The sequence below is a fragment of the Mandrillus leucophaeus genome, unplaced genomic scaffold (genome assembly GCF_000951045.1).
Source record: "Mandrillus leucophaeus isolate KB7577 unplaced genomic scaffold, Mleu.le_1.0 Scaffold1080, whole genome shotgun sequence".
In the NCBI taxonomy this organism is placed as follows: Eukaryota; Metazoa; Chordata; class Mammalia; order Primates; family Cercopithecidae; genus Mandrillus; species Mandrillus leucophaeus.
Genome location: NW_012098988.1, coordinates 837,277 through 862,721, shown reverse-complemented (window position 1 = coordinate 862,721; position 25,445 = coordinate 837,277). Strand labels below are relative to the sequence as shown.

At 39.5% G+C, this 25,445-nt stretch overlaps 1 protein-coding gene and 1 pseudogene across 15 annotated transcripts in view; both read left to right on the top strand.

Moving 5' to 3' along the window:
• Nucleotides 1-2,572: 2,572 nt before the first annotated feature.
• Nucleotides 2,573-3,442, top strand: LOC105544514 (annotated as a pseudogene). The gene has a single exon (XR_001006775.1). The product of XR_001006775.1 is annotated as a 60S ribosomal protein L38 pseudogene (transcript).
• A 1,970-nt stretch (nucleotides 3,443-5,412) lies between these two features.
• CLDND1 (claudin domain containing 1) overlaps nucleotides 5,413-25,445 on the top strand; it is a 28,835-nt gene continuing 8,802 nt past the window's right edge. The window contains exons 1-6 of one of the 14 annotated variants that reach the window (XM_011986942.1): nucleotides 5,413-5,632; nucleotides 6,784-6,827; nucleotides 7,038-7,347; nucleotides 9,452-9,562; nucleotides 11,249-11,386; nucleotides 11,559-12,983. In XM_011986942.1, coding sequence (XP_011842332.1) covers nucleotides 5,626-5,632; nucleotides 6,784-6,827; nucleotides 7,038-7,347; nucleotides 9,452-9,562; nucleotides 11,249-11,386; nucleotides 11,559-11,779 — 831 coding nt within the window. In that variant the 5' untranslated portion in view covers nucleotides 5,413-5,625 and the 3' untranslated portion in view covers nucleotides 11,780-12,983. Of the gene's footprint in view, nucleotides 5,941-6,761; nucleotides 6,828-7,037; nucleotides 7,348-9,451; nucleotides 9,563-11,248; nucleotides 11,387-11,558; nucleotides 12,984-25,445 lie in introns of those variants that run through there. The other 13 variants (XM_011986961.1, XM_011986978.1, XM_011987022.1 and 10 more) reach the window with 13 other exon arrangements.

Genomic DNA, 25,445 nt, shown 5'->3' with positions numbered 1-25,445 from the left:
ACGTAAGTTAACCAACATTATATATTATGTTTTGTTATTATTTTGACTAACTTTTTAAAAAGACTTAAAAGTTACCTCAAAATTTGAAATTTGTGGAAGTCTTTCAGTCTGAATATCACAAAATTTGAGGAATTAATTTAGATTTCTGGGCCCTACTTATTCCATGTTCCAATTCCTGAGTTATGCTCAGAACTGGTTCAGGTGTTGAAGATGAAGACAAAGGTTTTCTCTACTGAAACGTCTGCTCAAGTGGATCCATTATTATTTGCTGCGGCTTGCAGCCTCTGCTTCACCAGCAGGCTGAAGATTTAATAATAGAGCCACTCCAGTTAGGCTTATTGAACTTATGATTCTATTACTTCGGCCTCTTCCCTGTCAACCACCGTATCAGGTGGAGACTCATCAGATTACATGCGTATAGCGCAGAAGAAAGAAATCCCTGGATACAAAGCCTTTGACTCACACATGCTCTGCTGATATGTCCCAGAATAAATGGCAAAGAACGTGAAGCAACTAATTATTTCTCATTAATCTTATCAAACAGTGTCATTATATATTCACTTGTTAGGTACATTATCGTGTTCATTTCTTACAAGTACCATAAAGTGCAAAGTCAAAATGGTTAAGTTTAAGAAAACTGATAATACTGTTTATACTCTAGGAGTTTATTTTTATTTTTAAATTCTCAGTTACTTGGAGAATTTAGTGCTATATAATTTAATATCACATCATGCCAAATTAAGGGGCATGTATTCACTATTAGGAGGGCGCCCACTTAATTTACTGGGTTATTTCCCTTGGTAACTAACACTTATATAGATAGAAATGATGTTACTATTCTAGGAATATATACTTCAGGTTTCTTCATAATAGTAGGTTTAATCTGAATTTAGGTTATGCATAACAAAAATTGTGTTTATTTATGTTGGTGTCCTTGGCATCCACCAGCGTGTCTGGCAAGCAATAGATGGTCAATAAATGATTGTAGATCTGGGATGAATCATGCTTGAATTCTGAGTTATTTCCGAAGAGTAGGGACTTTTCACAAACTTCTTAGACAACTTCCATTTTCTATTTGATCCTGGGATTGTCACATCATAAACTAATATGAAGAGATGTTTCTAAGTTAATGCAGCATATTTTTTTGTCAACTTATGCTAATGTTTTCACTTATAGCACATCTTGTTGAATCAGAGGCAACTTGCAAACCAATAAATGTGAAAAATATCACTACCATGGACTCATAATAAGTATGATGGATAGTGATGAGAAGAGGACTCCCTCAATGAAGACTCGAGTTTATTAATAATTAAATTAATTTATTACATTAGTTTCTTATCTGCAATAAAGATTTTTTTGAAAAGATATTTTTGGGAGGTCCACAATTCATACTCATAACTCTATACTAATAAATGTCGATTAGAAGAAATCACAAAAGTTTCCTTCCATAATTTTACCTTCATAATTACTGTTAATGTTTGAAATAGCAAGGGCTTTTTATTGGTATCTTTTCTAATCAGAATGCACATAGTCTTCCTCCTTTTCCTTGGCAAACTACAATTGCCACTATCTCTGCTTCTAGTACATTGCCTAGGCTTGAGGGATAGGGTATATAAATTCTGCAATGAAACTCTAATGCTGTGGATCTATGAAACACTATATTTTGTAGTTGCATTATTCTTCTTCCAGTAGAATTATAAACTGTAAAATTTTAGAGTGTAAAATTGTAAAGTGATATTAATGATCATTAGTACGACTGTTTTACTAATGAGGACCCTGGGGTCCATAAAGGGATCATTAACCAAAGATCCATTGATAATTTTTAAATAAAGGATAATTTAAACTTAAACTCCTCATTTGCATATGGCTCATTCGCTGTCTTTCAGGAGCATGGGCATCTAAAAATTATAGTTTTTTTTTTAATATATGTGGCACTTTACTGGAACTGCTAAAAAAAAAAAAGAAGGAGACATTTTAGATGCATTTTTCTATTTGCCTTGATCTTGATTCTGTTCTACAGTGAATGGGTGCAAGGAAATTCAAAGATAGGTACATTTTTAAAAATGGTTTTTGATTGGAACCCAGAATTGTACATATTCCCATTTTCTTCCTTTCTGAAGTTCATAAGGAAAACAACCAGGAAAAAAATTACATGAAAAAACATAATGTAAATATATCTTATAATGTAGATATAACTTTTAATTCCTAAAAATGTGCAATTAAAAATAAAATAATATGAAATGTATTGGGGAATTTGGTATTGATGGAAATTCTAGTGTGAAGGGTTGTTTCATAAGTACACAGTAAAAACAAGTTACAACATCTGAGTATCTAGATTTTCAGTTATCGGTTTTATTTTAAATACGCTATAACTATAATGTCTTCCTGTTGAAACTAGAACCATATTTAACAAGTTAAGCTAGATGCCTCATTTAACTTTGCTTTTAAACCTAAATTCCATAATCTCCACATGGTTGCACAAAATCATCTTTCATATTTGTGAAAATATGAGGCTGGCTACCGTTTCTCAAACAGCAGAGTAAGAAGCAAAAGTAGAAATTTAGCTCCATTAATTAATTAAGGATTTATTTTACCTACTCATACAACAAACAAGCATAAATAGAAATTAGGAAACACTAAAGATGCAGCGATAAACCAGAAATACGGTTGTGTGGTTGGTGAAACTGGGTGTGAAGAGGCCGTTCAGGTCCTCTCTCAGGGTGATCGAAACCACAAACACGTAGACACCTCCAGGTTTACACTAGGTTGGTCAGTGAATGCATCCTGAGTGTTTTCTAGGCATTCTGAAGACTTGAAGGGTGCAAGTATCATCCTCCTTTGCAGGTCTTCCCAGAAACATCCACCTCCTGAGTCATGACGACTTGTGTATGATACGAACCCAGGCCTGGGAATCTACTGAACAGGGCTAAACAAGGATGCCAAAATACTAGCCCTGGCAAATCTTTCCTAGTCATTTGGTGGTCAGTCCAGAGCTTCTCAAACCTGCTGAAGCGAGCAGAAACACCTATCTCTATAAATGGCTTATCTCCATTTAGGGGTAGCCTCTAGGGTTAATCTAGGAGCTTTAAAAGCTGTTTGTCTTTTTCGTCCTTTTTTCCCGGTCGCTGCTCGATGAATGGGTGCAGGGAGCAGGTCCACGCCTGCTCCCTAAGTGCCTTTTCGCCATGCCTCCGAAAATTGAGGAAATCAAGGACTTTCTGCTCACAGCCCGACAAAGGATGCCAAATCTGTCAAGATCAAGAAAAATAAGGACAATGTGAAGTTTAAAGTTCGATGCGGCAGATATCTTTATACCCTGGTCACCAGTGACAAAGAGAAGGCAGAGAAAGTGAAGCAGTCCCTGTCTCCTACTTTGGCACTGAAGGAGCTGAAATGAACCAGCCACACTGACTGGAACTGTATTAGAATACAAAAACAAAAACAAAACAAAACAAAACAAAAACAAACAAACAAAAAAGCTGTTTTCACTAAGCTTACTCAAATATTGTAGACGTTCAACGAATATTTGCAAACACTAATAATTTAATGATTCTTTCCTAAGCCTCAGGTCCTGTGCTGGGCATTGTATATGTATTTTCTCAATCTTCTCAATGATCATGTGGGATAGATGCTACTGTCAACATCCATATTTTCGAGAAAAGACAACCGAGACTTAAAGAAGGTTAATTCTCCAAAGTCACAAAACGAGTATATTCAAGTGTGCTACCATGGCAGTCAGTTACTCTAATATCCAAGTTTGCTACCAAGTCAGTTACTCTCTCTAGTTCCTTTATCTGCAGACTGAAGTTGTTTCTTCTTTACTCTCCTTTAAACTTCTCTTTTGCCTGGTTTACTGACCACAAGATCTCAGTGGAGAGGTAAATCCGAAAGTAGGGGATTTCTCTTTTTTTTTTTTGGTTGAGACGGAGTCTTGCTCTGTCGCCCAGGCTGGAGTGCAGTGGTGCGATGTTGGCTCACTGCAAGCTCCGCCTCCCAGGTTCAAGCGATTCTCCTGCCTCAGCTTCCCAAATAGCTGGGACTGCAGGCGCCCACCACCATGCCCGGCTAATTTTTCTGTACTTTTAGTAGATGTGGGTTTTCACCGTGTTAGCCAGGATGGTCTCCATCTCCTGACCTCGTGATCTGCCAGCCTCGGCCTCCCAAAGGGCTGAGATTACAGGCGTGAGCCACCACGCCCGGCGGAAAGTAGGGGATTTCTAATGAAGGCTAACGGATGAAGACATTTCCTGGAGTATAAAGGCATTTATGCGTCTTACTACACACTGACAATTTGCCTGTGCCCCTCCGCCACTGACAAATTTTTTTTGATTGTATGCTGTATGTAAAAATCCAGAGTCATGTTAGAATATATTTGGCTACTAGCTTATTATGTACTGCATATGAATATCGGTTCACTCAGGTGAAAGAAATGTAACTACAGATAGAGAAACATATCATGCCTTTAATCTGTCAAAGTGGTAGAAATTTAGTATCAACTTGAAGCTCCCATCTTTCTCCTGTGCTAAATTACAAGGCATTAGGGGACAGAGTGGAGGTTTGAGAGCCCCTCTGGTCTTTGAGTCAGTTTTCTCTGTAGGTTACCGTTGAGAAATCCACCATTTGCTGGTCCCAGGCCACGTTAATAGTTCCACTCATGTTATTGTTAAGATGTCCCTGCTTCCTGTCCATGAATTTCTGTGTTAAACCTGAGGGCTCAGAAACATTGTTTCCTGTGTGCCACACATCATCTGCAATCTCCAATGCTGTCCTTGACTTTATCTACTTGAGTGATGTTCCCCAAATTTCAGTCTTTTTCCTACTATACCCACAATTTTTTATTCATTTTTTGACATATCTGGTATGCTCAGTATTATTAACTTAATATTTTTAAAATTAAATGAAAAAAATTTAAAAGGAACAACATTACTGCAATAGAAAACTAGTATCACTTGTCATAAAAAATAGGCAGCTACAAACACACATTTTATGAAACCCAAATAATGTCATTACATTCTTGATGGATACTGTCTGCCAGGTCACATACTTCTTAGCCTAAACTTATGCAATAAAACGAGAAGGACTCTGCTCCAATGGGAGGGATTCTGGGAGAGGGAAATAAAATGGGTCAACGTTTCACAAGTAGAATCCCATTTTTGTTCATTTATACTTAAATCTAGAGGCAGGGTGGTGTGATAGGGAAAGCACAGGCCTAAAAGTCAGACCTAAGTTATACAGGTCACGGTCATTGACTAGAGGTGACCGGAAACAGGTCCGCTTTACTTTCTGGACCATTGTTCCTTCCTCCCTAAAATGCAAGAATCCAACAGCCTAGACTTCCCTTCTGCGCACCGGCTTGCCCTGAGGAGCTGAACTACATCTCCCACAATGCGCCGCGCGCGGCGCCAGGATGCCTATCGCCGCCTCAGACAGCTTTCAGTCTGTCCCTCCTACAACTCCCACAAGGCCCCTCGGTCCCGGGCCGCGGCCCGGCCCGGAGTGGGGGCGGAGGCGGAGGCGCGGGAGTTATGGAGGGGGCGGGCTCTGCAGGGAAGTGCGTCAGAGGAGGCGCGGGGAGAGTAGGGTGCTGTGGTCTGAGCTGGAGGGTGAAGCTGGCGGAGCAGGAGGATGGGCGGTGAGTGAGCGGGACCTGCGTCGCTGGGCGGGGGTCGCGTCGCGGTTCGATGTTCCCGGCGGTTTGAAGAGGGGCCCCCTTCCCGGGCGTGGTCGGGACTGGGCGGGTTCCGAGCGGCGGGTTTGTCCCTGGGCCGAGCCCTCTAGGGCGGGGCCTGGTCGGGTACTGGGGGACTCTGGATGGGGGCCGCACACGACTGCCCCGCCCCAGCCCTGGCCTTCTCCGGCCCCGCTGTGAGGCCCGGGAGGTGACCGCTCCAGGCGTCCGGCTTCGATGAACCGCCGTTCCCAGTGCTGGGACCCTTTAAGGTCATTTGAGAGCACCAGGATGAAGGGGGGATTTTTAAAAAATCAAAATGCAAATCCAACTTTTTGAGTTACCGTTGTCATTGCCCTTACCTTTCCTGAGTCACTTCCAATTTTCCAAACTCAGCAACCCCAGTTTGCGAGTCTGTTTTCGTGCACCTTTGTAAGGTGTTTGGTGCGGTCACGGTGTATACTTGCCGTGTAGTATTTGGCTCAGCGCGATCCGCCTTGAGTCATTTTACTGCGGCCATTTACTACTGCCGTTGAGCCCTGTCCACGCCTTGGGAGTGTTGATATTTTGAGAGTTTTCTGTCTGGCTGAGGAGGGATCATTTAGTTTTTGCGGACATATGTTGCACTTAGGGTTTAGGGAGAGAGCAAGGTTTCAGTTGAGGAGGTTCAGAAGTATAAGGAATAGGGAGAGTAGATAGGAGTGAAGCATTTGGCAGCGTAAAGAAGCGTGGCTTAGCTTTAATGGATTAGGGAGAGATTGCTATCTAGCATTATTATATGTTATTGTTCTCTTTGCTATTTTATACACCTAGAACAACCTTTCCCTCGGGGTTAACAAACATCTTCAACTCTGTTTTCCGTATGGCTCCTGACTCTTACCTTTGTTTTAGGAGGCTTCCCTCTTCAGAGGAAACTGGGAGAAGCCAATTTCCACTGCTTTTTCCTGTGTCTTTTTAACACTCAAACCCAGAACACTTAATCCTCTGCAGCTCGTGCAAAAATTCAGTCTGTGATTTAAAATGTGTGCACGGTAACACTGCTGACCATGGGCATGTCTATTGTTTGTATCTGTAATGTGTATGTCCATTTCAGTGTTGTCTGTTTTAGTATGCAGGTGATAGACTAGAGAACAAGACCTCTGTCTCCGTAGCATCCTGGGTATGTGAGCATTCAATAAGTACTTTTATGAGAATGAGTTTTGTTTTAAGCTTAATTAAAAACATGCTTGCCTTCTAAAAAAAAATTCTTAATGGTTATATGTACGAAGGGATGGGGAATTGGGTAAAGGGTGCATTTGGAATAATTCAAAATAGTCTTTCTTATTTGTCCTTTAAGACTAACTTTCTTCTTTCTTCAACTTTTAAACAGAGCAGTCTGAATGCCAGAATGGATAACCGTTTTGCTACAGCATTTGTAATTGCTTGTGTGCTTAGCCTCATTTCCACCATCTACATGGCAGCCTCCATTGGCACAGACTTCTGGTATGAATATCGAAGTCCAGTTCAAGAAAATTCCAGTGATTTGAATAAAAGCATCTGGGATGAATTCATTAGTGATGAGGCAGATGAAAAGACTTACAATGATGCACTTTTTCGATACAATGGCACAGTGGGATTGTGGAGACGGTGTATCACCATACCCAAAAACATGCATTGGTATAGCCCACCAGAAAGGACAGGTATTTCTCTTATTTTAACTTCTCTCTTCTTTACCTGGTTAATAATAGACAAAATGACCTAGTGATTGCCCAGTTACATGTAAGCAGGTTTATTGGTTCTCTCTCTCCTTAAAGAAATAAATCATGTGTATCTTCTCTTTCTACTACCTTCTCTCCCCAACCTCTTTGCATTACCATGGTACTCATCAATATTGGTTGGATGAGGGACTTTTCTTATCTTGGGAAAGCCATTAAATTTTTTTTTATTTACTCACACATTAAAACACTTTTTATTAATCTAACACATCATAAAGAAATAGTTGGAAAAGTACATCGAAAGACTTTAAAAATATTTGGTAACTAGTAAAAGGACTACCATCGAAAATCAACTCAACAAATTGTCCTTTTATGGGTTAGCTGTATTATAATACATATCTATCATTTACTCCTATGTCTTAGGGGATATAATTTGACCAGCTCTACATTTAAATCTGTGTAAGTATGAGACTGTTTTACAGCAATCTTGATGCAGAGTTTGTAGGTTACGAAATTTGTATTACAGAAGTAAAAAAAAAAAAAAAACTAAACTAAGTTTTTCAGGTTTATTTTGCAGGCATTCTTATTTAACACTTAAAGTTTTTAATTTCCACTTATTAAAATGGTAGCCTTAGAACTCTTTGTAAGGAACAACGTTAATGACTACTTCTGTTGGCCACTTAGTGGGGAAGCATTGTATTCAAATCATAGCAGAACAGGCTTGTGTTACCATATATCAAAAGGATGATAATATGTCACTGTATCTGGAAAAAAAAGGAGGTAATTTGGAAGGAAAGGAGAGAAAGTTGGTTAAAATTCATTGTAAAATGTTCAGTTTGACTTGTGAGGTTACAGGAGCACTTGATATTGGAGTGTTACCATTTAGTCATTCATTAAACAAATAGTTTATTGCATGCCTCCATGTTCCAGGGCCTCTTAGCTGGGAGAACATCAGGAAAGAGAACGAAGTCCTTACTCCTGGGGAGCTAGCATTCTAATAAAGGATGACAGGCAGTGAACAGAACGTAACAGTATAAACAGAATAAACAATTATTTAGTATGTTAAAAAATGACACGTGCTATGGCAAAACAGAACACAAAAGTGATTTGGAAATGTGGGAAAAGGAATATTGGTGGCCATAGGTTATGATTTTCAATAGGATACTTAAGGTAGGTCTCACTGAGAAGACACCACTTGAGTAAAGAATGTAGTTAAAGACTAGATGAAAGATTTGGCCATATGGGTAAATGGGGAGGAAGTCATTTAGGTTGGAAAGGACATCTCCTGCAAAGGCCCTATGGCAGGAGCATGCCTGAAATATTCAAGGACCAGTAAGGAAGCCACTGGGCTGGAATGGAGGGAGAGATGGGAAGTTGGGTGTATGCTGTCAAAGACCTACTGTGGGAATGGGACTGTGGCAAATCCTGGAGGACTCTAGGCATAATGAGATCCTCGGTGTTGACTCCAAGTACAATGCTGAACCATAATCTGGTCACCGTGGCTGAGAACAGAGGCAGCAGACAAAGGTGGAAGCTAGAAGACTCCGGTTAGGAGGCTATAGAAGTAATTCAGGTTAGGTGATGGTTATGACTCACACCAGAATGGTAGCACTGAGCAGCAGCTGAATTCTGGACATAGTTTGAAGGAAGAATTCCTCGGATTTCCTGATGGAGTGTAAATGTACAAGAATTTCTCTAAAGTTTCTGGTCTGAAGAACTGGAAGGGTGAAGTTGGCATTCCCTGAGGTGGGGATATGGTTGGTAAAGCAGGGTTGGATGAGAAGATCAACATTCGTATTTATTTCTGTCTTTGTTCCCTCCCCTTCTTCCTAGGCTTTCCACATAGCTATTCTGCCATTCATTTTACTGCTTCTACTTTATTTTTCTTCCTCGTGTCTGTGTCTTCACTTGCCACTGAGAACCAGTGGCATCCATTGGACATCTATGAAACCTATGTGTCAGTCAGGGCCAGAGGAGTTGCTGACCCCTCTGGAAACGTCCTTTACTTTTTACTTCAGAGAATAATTACTGAAAGAGATTTTTGTTAAATGTTTATAATTAAAACAACAGGCAATTGTTCTTGTTCCAGAGTCATTTGATGTGGTCACAAAATGTGTGAGTTTCACACTAACTGAGCAGTTCATGGAGAAATTTGTTGATCCCGGAAACCACAATAGCGGGATTGATCTACTTAGGACCTGTGAGTACTTTGATTTCACCAGGACAGTTGGGGGAACAAAGATAATTTTATTTGTCCCTTTTTGGACTATGTTTTTGGAATAAGATGAGTTAGTAGATTGTGCCAACTTGAAATGAGATCTCTAACAGTATCCAATGAACCCTATTCTGTTGATATTTTAGAAGGTAGATACTTGCTTACCAAATTTCAAATGATTTGAAGTTGACAGGGGCAACTACTTCATTGGATGATGAGATCTAGACCTTTAAAAGATGTTATTAGTGGGCCCATTTAATAAGAGGAAATTTAGTTGGGGTAACTTATAAATTCCTCTACTTGAATTAAACACTTCCCACTGCTTGCGTTCAGATAGGTATATGTGAAAAAAGTTGACTGCAAGCTCTAAATGAGTCAGTGAGTTGTCAGGCCTGCCAGAAGTGTTTATCCAGTCTTAGGTGATAGTAACTAAAGGGTAGATGTCAAAAAATATGAAAGTATTTATTAGGAACAGCCTATTCCTTGATGATCAGGCGGCCCATGAAATACTGTCGTCAGATTTGAGCCTCAGTTTTCAGGGCTACAGGGACTTGCCCAGAAGAATGACCATGTTGTAAGAAAAGGGTGAATAAGGTGTAGGTATTCAGTTTTATAAAGAGAATATGTAGCAAGCAGTTTATTACTAGGAAAGATTGAAGAAAGTAAGTTCGAAAAACACTTAAGAAGTTCCGGAAAGCAAAACCAGCACCAAAAGGTAAAGTTTGGTGAAGATTGATATGAATACATTTCTAATAATGAATATTGTCTGAAAATGGAATGGCATGTTTTGTAAGGTCATCAAGTTTTCTTCCCATGTTGATGAGGGATTTATGATCATTAAAACTACCTTTAGATTCTCTGCTTTGTGCTTTATGTATATTCTTTCAACAGCCCTATAAGGTCATTTATAATTACCATTAATTTACCTGTTATTACTGCCTTTAGATCCTGTAAAGACCTAGATATTGTTGGTAGGTAGAGTCAGACTGATATTTGTATCAAATCCTGGCTCTACCACTTACTGTGTTATTTTTACAAGTTATTTATGACTCTTGCCTCAGTTTCCTTAATTGCAAAATGGAATTAATAATCATACAGCTGTAGCTATGGGGGATTGGATTCAGGATCCCTTGCTAATTCCAAGGTTGCTAAAGTACCTTATATAAAATGGCATTGTATTAGCGTATAACCTACACAATCCTCCTGTATACTTTAAATCATCTTTAGATTGCTTATAATACCGAACACAATATCAATGCTATGTAAATAGTTGTTATACTATATATTTGTAAATTTGTATCATTATTTATTTTCTGAATATTTTTAACCCTTGGTTAGTTGAATCTGTGGATGCAAAACCTGCAGATATGGAGGGCTGACTGTACCTACTTTCTAGGGTTGTTGGGAGGATTAATACAGAAAATGTGTAGACAAACCTAGCATGGAACATAGTGAACCCTCAGTAATTGCTACCTGTTAGTGTCCTTTTACTTTTATCAGGACAAGGTTAGCATCCTTTTGAATATTGTGCTTTAGAAAAGAGGCCTCAATGTTAAAATACTTTCTCACTTTTTGAGAAAAGATCTAATTAGAATATGAAAGAAATTGCCATTGTGGGGAAAATGGTCTGAAATCATGGTAACATTTCTGTTCTTTCTTTTTAAAAATCAGATCTTTGGCGTTGCCAGTTCCTTTTACCTTTTGTGAGTTTAGGTTTGATGTGCTTTGGGGCTTTGATCGGACTTTGTGCTTGCATTTGCCGAAGCTTATATCCCACCATTGCCACGGGCATTCTCCATCTCCTTGCAGGTAGGTTTTGTCATCATAGTTACCTTTTAGCTTCTTCCTGTCTCTTTAGGGACCAAAGAATTATAAATCTTAAATGTTCATGTATTAACTGCCGTGTCTCAATGCCTGAAAAGCCCTTTACTGTGCTTTTACCCAGCCATGTTTTGTTTTGTTTTCTGAATTTTCCCCCAAGGTCTGTGTACACTGGGCTCAGTAAGTTGTTATGTTGCTGGAATTGAACTACTCCACCAGAAACTGGAGCTCCCTGACAGTGTATCCGGTGAATTTGGATGGTCCTTCTGCCTGGCTTGTGTCTCAGCTCCCTTGCAGTTCATGGCCTCTGCGCTCTTCATCTGGGCTGCTCACACCAACCGGAAGGAGTACACCTTAATGAAGGCCTATCGGGTGGCGTGAGCAAGAAACTGCCTGCTTTACCATTGCCATTTGTATTTTTTTTAAATAATACTGACATTTTCCCCACCTCTCAATTGTTTTTAATTTGTATTTTATTTGTGGATATACCATTTTATTATGAAAATCTATTTTATTTATGCACATTCACCACTAAAGACACACTTAATACCACTAAAATGTATGTGGTTTACTTTAAGTGACGCCGTCTTTCAAATAAACTAATCTAGGCGTAGACAGAAAGAACTGGATAAAGACTTGACACAAATGTATGAAAGAAAATTGGCAGTAGGAATGTGACCCCAAACAAGTTGTGCTAATGTCTGTTAGACTTTTCAGTAAAACTAAAGTAACTGTATCTGTTCCACTAAAAACTCTGTATTAGTTTCTTGGGGAAACCTCTCATCTTTGTCAAAACTTTATGTTCACTTTGCTGTTGTAGAGAGCCAGTCAGCCAGCAGTGTTAGTGCTGTTTTCAAAGATTTAAGCTCTGTAAAATTGGGAAATTATCTAAGATCGTTTTCCCTAAGCATTGACACATAGCTTCATCGGAGGTGAGATATGGCAGCTGTTTGTATCTGCACTGTGTCTGTCTACAAAAAGTGAAAAATACAGTGTTTACTTGAAATTTTAACTTTGTAACTGCAAGGATTCCAATTCAGCTGGGCGAGGATTAATATTACTATTATTATTTTTAACTCTCCATAGGATTTTCAGTACTACCAAATTGTTTTGGATTTTTTAATTTCCTCTTCACATACCAGGGTTATGAAAAGTGTGCTTTCTTTTTAACATTATATTACAGTTACAAAGTAAAATTCCCAACTGCTATTTATTTGTTCCAGCCCAGTACCATAAAGAGCGTTTCACCGTAATGACCCCTCCAGAGCTGGGAAACCTACCACAAGATCTAAAGTTTTGGCTGTCGATTAACCTCCAACTATGGTCTTTATTTCTTGTGGTAATATGATGTGCCTTTCCTTGCCTAAATCCCTTCCTGGTGTGTATCAACATTATTTAAATGTCTTCTAATTCAGTCATTTTTTTTTATAAGTATGTCTGTAAACATTGAACTTTTAAAAAATCTTATTTATTTATTCCACTACTGTAGCAATTGACAGATTAAAAAAAAGTAACTTCATAATTTCTTACCATAACCTCAATGTCTTTTTTAAAAAATAAAATTGAAAATGAAAAGAGACTCAAAGAATTGTATGTAGAGTCTGAATTGATTTAAATCTCAACACTTTAGGATAAAGAAGTAGAGGGAATCTCCGGTTGACTGTGGAAAGTGCATCTTGCTGTACAGGGCTGTCATGTCCTGTGTTTGGGTCTCTTGTTTTATCTTCTGGAAAATGTGGGAACCCCTTCCCCCCATTAGAAATAAGAAAATCTTTATCTTTTATTTTTCAGAATTTTAAACTATGTTCTCAAAAGTAGTTTTGTTATCTCTACATGTCATACTTAATGTGGCTAGTTTTCTGTGAAGTCATTTAGTGGTTGTGGATGTTTGTGTTCTATAGTAAATAACTAAGTCAGCTTCTGACTTAGAACAAAGCCAGCATTACTCAGTAGCCAATTATTGCCTGTAAAATGGCTGGTTACTCAGGTTTCTATCTAATCTTAATTCTTGAAGATTCATTACCCTTCAGTCCCTTCTGTGGAAGGTGGAAAAGGGAAAAGCTAAGTGAACAAACAAAACACCTTCGGGAATGGGATAAGAAAATTTTTGGCAGCGTGACATTTTTGTGTTGGTCAGTTATTTTAAACTATGTCCCTGCCTCTTACCTCCCCAGAGTTACCTGGGAAGCTAGCACCGTAACCCCTGGTGCTGCATATGTGTTGTAGTTGGTATTTTTAGCATGTTGCAGGGTAGCTGAGGTTATCTTTCTCCTGCAAAGACTTTTTTCTTTGGAATATATAGGGCTGCATTGTTTCATTTAATGTGAAACTGATTCTAATCAGGTTGTACTGTATGAAACTGCTCATATTCAAGCATTTTTGATCAACCTAATAAAATCTGGCAAAGCAGATCCTATTAAATTTAATCTTTCAAAGCAACTCTGAAGTAAAAAATTAATTTTCAGATTTTTCAGAACGAAAGTTTTTTTTTTTGAGACGGAGTTTCGGCTGTTGTTGCCCAGACTGGAGTGCAGTGGTGTGATCTCAGCTCACCACAACCTCTGCCTCCCGGGTTCCAGTGATTCTCCTGCCTCAGCCTCCCGAGTAGCTGGGATTACAGGCATACACCACCATGCCCAGCTAATTTTGTATTTTTAGTAGAGATGGGGTTTCTCCATGTTGGTCAGGCTGGCCTTGAACTCCCGACCTCAGGTGATCCGCCCACCTTGGCATCCCAAAGTGCTGGGATTACAGGCATGAGCCACCGTGCCCAGCCTCAGCATGAATTTTGTGGCAATTTAAGAAGTGTGTTTTAAGACCTTAATTCTAAAGCTCCTAACTAAATGATGTGGGTAAATATCCTCTATGATTTTTAGCATAAGACTCGTTTCAAAATTTATTAAGTATAGCCATAAAACACTAGAATTTGGTACAACAACAAAAAGGAATTCCAGGAGAATTTATTTGTTGAGATAACACTAAGTGTGCCTTCTGTCTGCATCGTATTACACTAGGATTTCAAATTCATAATGTAATGGGAGTGTGTTAAAATTTTATCTGCTGTAGTAGTGTAATGCGCATTAAGGATAGGGTTGACAATTACTCCTACGTGAACTCATTTAGTCATATGATTTGAGAAGAATGAGATGACCACAAATCATGTCAATTTAGTTTGTTTTTCCATTCCAGAAACATCACCAAATTGCAGACTAGCACAGTTAAAACCTATAGACCGTGTCATGTTCAATTGACTGTAACATACATAGATCAGGTCATTTTAATGTAAAGTTTCACCAAAAATGAAAACGTGTTAACCTAATTTTGCTGATTGCCAAACTTTCTTTTTTGTGATATGCAGTCTCAGTCTGTCCCCCAGGTTGGAGGGCAGTGGCCCAATCTTGGCTCACTGCAACCTCCACCTCCCAGGTTCAAGGGATTCTCCTGCCTCGGTCTGTGGAGTAGCTGGGATTACAGGTGTGTGCCACCACGCCCCGCTAGCTTTTGCATTTTTAGTAGAGACGGGGTTTCACCATGTTGGCCAGACTGGCCTCAAACTCCTAACTTCAAGTGGCTCCCCCACCTTGGCCTCCCAAAGTGCTGGAATTACAAGCGTGAGCCACTGCACGCGGCCTGATTACAAAACTTTCTCGAATTCTCTAGCAGCTAAAAGAGCAGTTAATGGGTGCAGCTCTGAAGATGCAAATTGTTATTTCACAGGCTTCGTGCAGCTGTGTCCTGGCATAGATGGGTGGAGGCTTTTGTCCTCCTTTCAGCACTCTTCTCAAAGGGAATAATGATTCATACCTTGAAAAGCGAGGAATAAACAAGGAAACGAATCTAAATTATTTTTCTATTGCTCATCAGGTGTTCTTATACTCCATCGTAATAAGATAGGCTTTTCCCTGGGGCCAAATTATATGCCATCATCCTGCCAATTCATAATGTGAAAATGCTCAATTGTAAAAAGAATAACAGAATTATTATTTGCCCTATAGAAGAAGTTACCATATAGTCATTACATTCTCTTCAGTGCCAGAATTTCTATTACTAGCATTACATATATACAAATATACGTTATTTGACATATAAACATTTACATACTTTCAGCAAACTTTTATAAAAGCAAGATCCAATTTATATTTGTATATTTGCAAAGGTTTAGAGATGTGAAATGAGATTTTTTTTTTCTGCTGTACACCTTTTAATATAGCTGAGTTACTAAGTAATGTGTCATCTTTACTGGTCCAGTGTTAGTGTCTCAGTATGTGAGCTTTACCTCACCTGTCCTGCAGCCTTTCAGCCCCTCCCAGCCTTTTGTTCGTTTTTTTCCGCCCTTAGCTTGTATCGTCATTGTTTGCTCACAAGCATCTTTGGTTCTCTTGCTCCCACAATTTCCCATGACACCTTCCTTCACAATCCTTAGTCCTATCTTCATAGACTGTGCTGTCCAGTTTTCTTAATCTTCAGATATCAAGGATGGCTGTTCAGAACTACCAAGTTGATTCTATAAAAAATTATGCTGTATGACTTCAACTGCTTTATAATTCTAAGCATCTCTAATTATTGATCTTTTAACACCCTGCCACACATTTCCCAGGTCTCTACAAATGTTAGTTTTTGGAAACCTTTATTCTTCCTGGTTAACTTCCGTGGAAGGAGTTTATGCTTTCTTTTAGAAGGCAATACTGGAGTCAACTCTTGTAGTATCTCTAAGCCTTATTTGCTTCTCTATATAAAAGGAGAATGTATTATCTGGTTGGAGAGATTGCTGGAATCAGGGCATCCACAGGAGCAGCATGGCATATGGTGGTTAAGTATTTAGCTTGGGAGACAGAATACGAACTTTGTAATCCCAGGTCTGTCTCTTGTCTCTCAGCCTTTTTCCAAGCACCGCTTTTCCCATCTGTGAAATGCTGTGATTATCATGTGTCTCTTAGAGTTGTGATGAGGATTATGCAAATTGCTTAGTATAGTCACTCAAAAACTGCTAGTTATGACTGGCTGCATTATGAGGGGCTGGGGTTGCCAAGCCTATAAAGTGGTGGCTCTTAGCCTAGGCTGCATATTGGAATTTCCTGCAGAACTTAAATGTTTTCGTTCCAGAGAATCTGATTTAGTGGGCCTGGGCTATGGTCAAGTCATTGCAATTTTTAAAACCTTTCCAAGTGATTCCAGTGGGCAGTTATATTTGAAAGCTATGTTTAAAAGCAAGAAATAGGATTCTCTCTCTCCTAGGCAGATTATGAAAGAGATAGTGGGCTGTGGAGTAAACAGACCTGGCTCGGTGTCTGCCTTCTAGAAGCCGTTTCTCTACTGTGCTTTCTACACTCTTCTGTTGACTGGCTCTTTGTGACAGGTCCCAATCCATCACACCACTGATGGTTGGAGATGTGTATGGAGTCTTCCCCGCAGATCCAGTGCACCTCTGGTTCTCAGTTTCAGATTTGGTGGGATGTAATAGGAAGCCTTGTTTGTTTTGGCTTCAAGTCCAAATTATTTTCTCTAATAAGGTACTTTCAGGGACCCTGTAATTTGAGGTCATTAGGCCTCTATAAAGAAAGTGAATATTCTGATCCCTGTCTGCTTCATTGTGTTCATACTCTTGGTTAGAACTAGGAAGGAAAGAGGCATGCATGAGTGATTGATGTTAACTTCTACCCAAGCTAGAAATTCTGAGGATGAACATGTAATAGTATTGTCTATAAAATGGGATATTATCTGCCTCAATAGGTTTTTGTGATGGTTAAATAAGAAGGCATACGTGTAAGTGGTTAGAACAGCTCTGGAAACATAAGAGCTCAAAAAGTGTTTGGTACTATTATTTGGAGATTAATGCAGTGCACGGGAAGGAGGCAGCCTTTGCTTGGCCTGTGCGGTCCAGCTCTAGGGCATGCAGGACTCTGATCTGTTGTGGTTTACCACAAGGCTACACTCCAATGGGGATTAGAACTGGGGCTTGTGTTACATTATTGGAGAAGTCTTCTGTTTCCAGTAAAGTTTTGTTTCAAAACAGAAAGAGCCTCATTACATGGGCTTTTTAGCCATACAAGCTTCTCAAGGTGGAAGAAGTTTTACTTTTAAAACTCACATTTTAATCTTTTTTTTTCAAGTAGGATGGCAGTGGGTGGAACTGTTGGCCTTTCAATGATTGTGCTATTGGTAAATCAAGATAAATGCATTAAAAACCTTTCTATTAGTCCATTTGTGATTCTATAACAGAACACATGAGACTGGGTAATTTATAAATAATAGAAATTTATTTTTTATGATTCAGGAGGCTGGAAAGTCCAAGGTGCCAGCAGATTTGGCAATTCTGATTCCAAGACAACACTTTGCATGCTTCATGCTTCAGAGGGGAGGAAAACTGTTCCTTACATGGGAGAAGAGTAGAAGGGCAAGGAAGGTGAGAGAGGGCCAAACTGTACCAATTCCATCCATGAGGGTGGAGCCCTCATGGCCTCATCACCTCTCAAAGGTCCCACCTCCTGATAGTGTTACAATGGCAATTGAATTTTGACATGTGTTTTGGAAGGGGCAAACTTTCAAACCATAGCACTGTCTTTGTGTTTAAAATTGAACTCAGGTCCATTGAGGGAAGTGGAAGAACTCGAATTCCTGTGGCTGGTTTGCAGGCTCCTGAAATCAGCCTCTACCACATGCAATCCAATTAGATTTGGATGGTTCATTTTAAGTTCTGAGGGTGGAAGTAGATTTCAGGGATCCACACTATGGTTCCACTGCTGAGTAATGGTGGGTATTATTCATGAGCACTTAACAGGATGCCAAGTGGCACTTGTTACCATGGACTCAAAGGAGGATTCAAAGATATGAAAGATAAGACATTATCTAAAAAATTCTAGAGAGAGTTCCAACACTTGATACTAAAACACACTTGTAATGGTTAGTATTAAGTGTCAACTTGATTGGATTGAAGGATGCAAAGTATTGTTCCTGGGTGTGTCTGTGAGGGTATTGCCAAAGGAGATTAACACTGGAGTCAGTGGACTGGGAAAGGCAGACCCACCCTCAGTCTGGGTGGGCACAATATAATCAGCTACCGGGACAGTCAGAATAAAAAGCAGGCAGAGGAATGTGGAAAGACTAGACCAACTGAGTCTTCTGGCTTCCATCTTTCTCTCGTGTTGGGTGCTTCCTGTCCTTGAACATCGGACTCCAAGTTCTCCAGCTTTGGGACTCTTGGACCTTTGACCACCGACAGAAAGCTGCACTGTGGGCTTCCCTACTTTTAAGGTTTTGGGACTCGGACTGCCTTCCTTGCTCCTCAGCTTGCAGACGGCCTACTGGGGGACCTCACCCTGTGACCATGTGGGTCAATACTTAATAAACTCCTCTTTATAGAAACATCTATCCTATTAGTTCTGTCCCTCTAGAAAACCCTGACTGATGCAGCCCTCAAGGACTAATTTAGAGCAGCAGTACCCAATTTAACATCCTAAACTTTCACCCCAGGCCTTGCACCCTCCACCTAAAACTCCCCAACCCCCAGGCATTTCAAATAACATGTCTGGGGGAAGGAAAGGGAGGGAAAGGCCTTGAGCCTTTGAGTGGGGAGTGCTGTGGCCTCTCCCTCTTCACCACAGTAAGTTAGATGTAGACTCCCTCCTATGTGCTAGACACTATTCTAAGTGAACAAGTAGAGCTGCTCTGTAATTAATTCCTGACTTTAACATCCACAGAACTACTCTGGATTTAAACAGATCTGTTTGCAATCCCAATTCTTTTTACTAGCTGAGAAACTTTGGGCAAGTTCTATCATTCTTTAGTTCTCAGTAGAATAATAATGCCTATTTTTCATGTTAACTGTGAGGCTTATAAGGTAATATATGTAAAGTGCTTAGCATGGAGTCTGGTACATTTTAAGCTTTCAATAAATGGTAACCGTTATTAATCTTCAGATGATTTCAAATCCCCAACCCTGCCTTCTCTTCTAAACTCCAAGTTCCTAAGTGCCTTCAAGACAGCTCCATTTGAATATTTTCATGATACCTAAAATGTAATATGTTTAAATTTACACTCATCTGTCTTTTCGTAGCTGCAACAATTCTCATTTGTTTTACATGTTTTCCCATCAATTAGACTTTTCATGTTGACATAATCTTTGACTCTTCCTGTTCCCTGGCCCTCTATATCCAATTAGTTATCAAGATTTTTTGATTCTATTTCAGTAATGCCTACCTCACTGAAATTCTGTGTAGTCACCTTAGTTCAGGTTCCTTCCTGGATGATGACAGTAGACTCTCTGCTGGTCTCCTTGCCACTAACTAGCTCACCTGAAACCCATTTTACACATCCTGCCAACCTAATTTGCTAAAGCATAGATGTTATTGCATCAACCTTTTACCCCAAAACCTTCAATAACTCTCTCCTGCTTAGAAAAACAGTCTAGAATAAAGTCTAGATTTTGTCTAACATCAAAGCTGTAACATTGTCTAGCTCTATCTTTGGATCTTTTTCTCTGATTCCTTTCCTTATACTTTAGTCACAGTGATTGTTACTTATACCCAGTTTGGACTTTCTTATATCTGTGATTCATCTTATATTGTCTTTATTTATGGAATGCTATTCTCCACCTACTCAAATCTTGATCTATACCACTTCACTGCAGTTCCAGTTGCAAAAATCATGATCACTTCTTTACCAACTGAAATAACTGAAGACTTGTCTCCAATGTCTTGGTCTTCTGAATCCCTGTAGCATTCTGAGTAACCCCCTTCTTGCTGCTTTTGTCACTTTCTACTTTTTGTATAACAGTGATTGTTGTGCATATCAACCTTCCTACTAGAACTTATTGCCTATTTAATCTTTGTATCCCTCCAACATCTTCCACATTGCCTTGCAAAGAATAGTACCTCAATAAATGAGAGAGTGGCTTCTGAGTTATAATCCTTGACATTATCAGAAAGCTGCATTGTAAAATATATACATGAAACTAGATTAACTAGGGAAGAATTAGAATTGATAGACAAGAGCTCAAATTGAACACCTTGAAGAGACTAGGCTATGCAATGGGTCCTTCAAGGTAATTTTGAGATTTACACCTCCCCCACTTCTTGCCCTGGAGCTGGAAGAAGAAGAGAGTTTGGTTGTTTGCCTACTGTGATATCACATCCATAATTTTACCCAATCACATAGGCTTTTGTGATTTTTGTTCACTTCATATAAAGTGCTTATACTAGAAAATGTTTAAAGATTTTTGATGACAGAAGATAAAAACTCAAAGCTGACCACTGTCGGCAAAGTTTGATGAAATAAATGTATCCTAATCTGTATTTAAACTATGAAGTAAAATGCTACAATGAAATCAGAGTATTGTTAGTTACAAGTTTAAGAGATGAGTGGAGGGGAACATAAATACTTTAACAAATCTCAAAATGAATATGGCTGTTATTTCAAATGCACATTCATCAAAAGGTAACTTTTCATCAAGAGGAAACTTTACCATACATTTCTAATCTGTCCTGGTTACCCCCAAATCTGCCCAATATTATGCAATCTGTCTTGATTACTATAGTGGTGCTTGCCTTGATTAAAAGTAGATTCTTAACAAGCAATAATTTATTTCTTTCCACAGGAAATTACTCAGATTCTTGGCTCCATGAATAATTTTAATGATCTTCTACATTATCCTTGATAATTACTCATTTCTCAGTAATCTTTTAATTTCATCCCATGACTCTAAGGATAACTTCCAAGCTCTTTAAATGGCCTTAAAACTCATTGGCAATTTCTATACTTCAGACACACTGAACTTTTAGTTTTTCCATTGGGCCATGACTATGGTAGTTTAAAAACATGGCCTTAAAATCCTTTGATCAGTCTTGCATTGAGATTCCCACCCCCTTCAATGTAGGCTGGCTTGTGATGGTTTTGACCAATAGAATGTGCCTGAAACGACACTCTTCTCATGAGGTCATAAAGATCATGGGTCCTTAAACCAGTTCTGGAACTCTCAGTCTTAGAACACTCCCGCTCCAAACCCAGATACCATGCTGTGAAGTCCAGGCCACATGGAGGGGTCCTGTGTAGATGCTCCAGCTGAAATCCCAAGCTAAGCTCCCAGCTGATAGCCAACAGCATTTCCAGCCATGTGCGGGAGCCATCCTGGATGTCCAGCCTTAATGAGACTTCAGAGGACTTCAGCCACAGCTATTACCTTACTACATCCTTGTGAGACTCTAATAAAGAACCAACTAACTGAGCCCAATCAACCTATAGAACTGATAGAAATAAAATGAATTGTTGTTTTACGCTGCTATGTTTTGGGGTCATTTGTTATGCAGCCACAGTATCGGCAACAACGCCATTTCCTACTACAGGCTTTCTCATGGTTTTTTTTCCCCCCTTTTTCTGAATAGCTTTTTCTGACCTTTACGCTCCTGCGTCCCACTCCTTTTACCCAGGTAACTCTTATTTTTCAGATCAAAACTTAATATTTGCTACTTCAGTCAAGTTTCCCTAATTATCTATTTTGGGTTAGTTCTCTTACATTTCATCGCACTGTGAAGTTCTTGAATGTGGTAGTTTATTGACTGCAGTAGACAGTTAAGTCCAAATATAAGAGTGATTTCACTTGCTACTGCTCCTTTGAGACTCTGTAGATCCATTTTTTCTATACTGCCATAAAAATCTAAGGTAGGGTTTTTAGTCATTTAATAATTAATTAGCCAGGCATGGTGGTTCGTGCCTATAATTCCAGTTCTTTGGGAGGCTGAGATGAAAGTATGGCTGAGGCCAGGAGTTTAAGACCAGCCTGGCCTTTGTCTCTACAAAAAATTACCAAAACAAAACAAAAAAAATTAATGAAGTAACCCCTTTTGAGGTAGAGAAGCACTAAAAAGTCAGTCTAATAATCACACTCCAGTTCAGTTAGGGAGGTGTAAAAACTCACTATTCAATGTTAAAACTCTTCTCTCTCTTAGCTTCGGTTTGCCTGTCGTTGGGAGGCTCACAGTAGGGGAGGAGGCTTTCTCAGCCTCTTCTCTCTGTCCTCAGTCACTGACTGTTTCTGATCTCTCCATGGTCAAACCAGTGGGAGAGTAGATTAGGGCAAAGTATATTTCCATTGTGGCTGGTACTGTTGTCATCTGAACCTAGAGCCATGGAGAGCCCACGCATAATGCCGGCTCTTTCTCTTTTTAGAGCCATTCTGTGAGTTTCTCAGGGGCTTTTTGCAGATCTTCAGACTGCAGCTTTGCTAACATGTAAAATCAATATCTGTCCTTCAGCGGGCTGCCCCTCAATCCCATTCCTGGCAGGCTGTGATTCCCCTCTGTTGGGACCACACTGAAGAATTCTCTTTGGGTCTGGGCACAGTGGCTCACGCCTGTAATCCCAGCATTTTGGGAGGCTGAGGCAGGAGGATCACTTGAGGCCAGAAGTTTAAGACCAGCCTGAGCAACATGGCAAGACTTTGTCTCTACAAAAAATTAAAAAAATAGGCATGGTGGCACATGCCTGTTGTCCCTGCTACTGGGGAGGCTAAGGCAGGAGGATCACTTGAGCCCCAAATTTGAGGCTACGGTGAGCTATGATCTTAGCCTGGGTGACAGAGTGAGATCTTGTCTCTAAAAACTTTTTTAAAAAGAAAGAGTTCTCTTTTATTAGGCCCCCAGGCCAGCTCCTTCTCTTAGGAAGACTTTTAACCCACAAGAATCACGAAGGATTAATGGATATCTGTACAGTGGGAGTGCTGGTCTCTCTCAACTCACCTTGGGGTCTCACTATTTCAGGGCTGTCTAATCAAGCCCTTTCACCTTTGGACCCCTCAAAGGGGAGTCATATATTCTTCCATGGGTTTCCAAAACTCCAGGGGACATGTATCAAACTCTCTGAGTAAAGACCCTCTCAATTGGGTAAGTAGAGTGAGCCGGGACAAGCTTCCTCATTGCAATGGGTGGGACTAGAGGAAAGCCCGTAAATCTTTCTAGAGAATGTCTGTGTCTGAATTCTCCAAATTCCGATTAATTCCCAAGACTCATAGATAGTTGAGGGGGATAATGAATCAAAAGTCACAAGATAGGGTTTTAAACTACTCTCTGAAAATCCTGCACAGGAGTTGGTGTCTTAATTTGGAACGTGGAGCTTCTGATAAAACTAAATTGAGATGTCAGGAGAAATTGCACATAACTCTTAAACATTTATTAAATTGTAATGATTTTAGTCTAACATCTTCCTCCCAAGACTTCTGTAAGACCCATGACAGAAGAAATCTTAACTAACTTTGCTCATAGTGTGTGGTGTATTTTTAAAATGCTCAGTATTTATTGAATGATGGATGAATAAATAAATATATTTAGATTATGCCACTGGCATTTCGTTGTCTATGAACTAATTATTTGGTTATCCATAATACACATTTTTCAAATGTAAAAGTACATAGTCATACTCATAATTATTACATTTTGAGCTTAATTGTTTTTTATCAGTCCTTAAACAAATAAGTTACTTTGTTGGTGTATATTTTCTCAAGGAGAGTAATATTTCTATCTCAAAAATATTAATTTCCCTTTAAATAAGGGTTATGTATTTAAATATGAAGTTAAATAGAAGAAAAAATTGAGAAGGGAAGTATTGTGAAGGATAAGGTTCTACTAGGTTTACTATTGGTCAATTATATTAAATGTGCTATAAATATCCTACACCATTTTATTTTGTTTTTTAATAGCCTGTATTAGATACATTTCTATGAAGCAGGGATTGTGCCTATGTAATTCTTTTTACTGTGTGTGTAGCCCTTTATCATTACCCAAGCGATATGATTTGGCTGTGTCCCCACTCAATTCTCGTCTTGAATTGTAACTCCCACAATTCCCACGTATTGTGGGAGGAACAAGATGGCAGGTGATAGAATCATGGGGGCAGGTCTTTCCTGCACTGTTCTCGTGATAGTGAATGAGTCTCACCAGATCTGATGGTTTTAAAAATGGGAGTTTCCCTGCACAAACTCTGTCTGGCTGCTACCATCGCCATCTAAGAATTGCCTTTCACCTTCCGCCATGATTGTGAGGCCTCCCCAGTCATGGTACTGTAAGTCCATTAAACGTCTTTCTTTTGTAAATTGCCTAGTCTCGAGTATGTCTTTATCAGCAGCGTGAAAACGGACTAATACACCATGTTAAGAGGAACTAATTCAATACATACTTTGCTGGGATGAAAGAAGACGTGCTTTACAGGAGGGGTTGAGGAGGCAAGGAAGAGCAGCAGCAAAGGAGAACAGCCATCAGATTGCTGAGGAAATTATACCAGATTTCATCTCTTTGGTGCTCATTGCATGCCTCTCTCCAAGAATTCTCACCATGATACATTTCAGTCTTACTTTTTGTGTGTGTGTGACAGTATGAGACTGAGCGTGCTCAAGTAATGGGGTTTTTGGAGAGTCACACTCCTAGTTCAGCTGACATAAAACTAAGAATAGAACTTGTATGAGGGTTCTATTAGAACTATAATAGAACTTCTAAGAGGAACTGCCTCTTCCTGTGAACCCAGCTGCCCCCAGTCTTCCAGGAACCTCAGTTTGGGACATTATCTGGTCTTGATCTCTGAGAATTAATGACTTGCTTGATATATGCCTCATTCATCTGGGCTGTTTCTTGTTGAAGAGCAAGCAATATAGATTAATTGATGTGTGCTACTGAGACAATGAGTCACAACTCCCAAAGATTTTGCCATTTGGACACTTGGACTTTCAAGACCTTAGTCTTACTTTTTTGCTTCTTGTCTTTTATGCTTCCTTTTTTTTTCCCGATTTCTTTATTATTATTATTATTATAATAAGTTCTAGGGTACATGTGCACAACATGCAGGTTTGTTACATATGTATACTTGTGACATGTTGGTGTGCTGCACCCATCAACTCGTCAGCACCCATCAACTCATCATTTACATCAGGTATAACTCCCAGTGCAATTCCTCCTCCCTCCCCCGTCCCCATAATAGGCCCCGGTGTGTGATGTTCCCCTTCCCGAGTCCAAGTGACCTCATGGTTCAATTCCCACCTATGAGTGAGAACATGCGGTGTTTGGTTTTC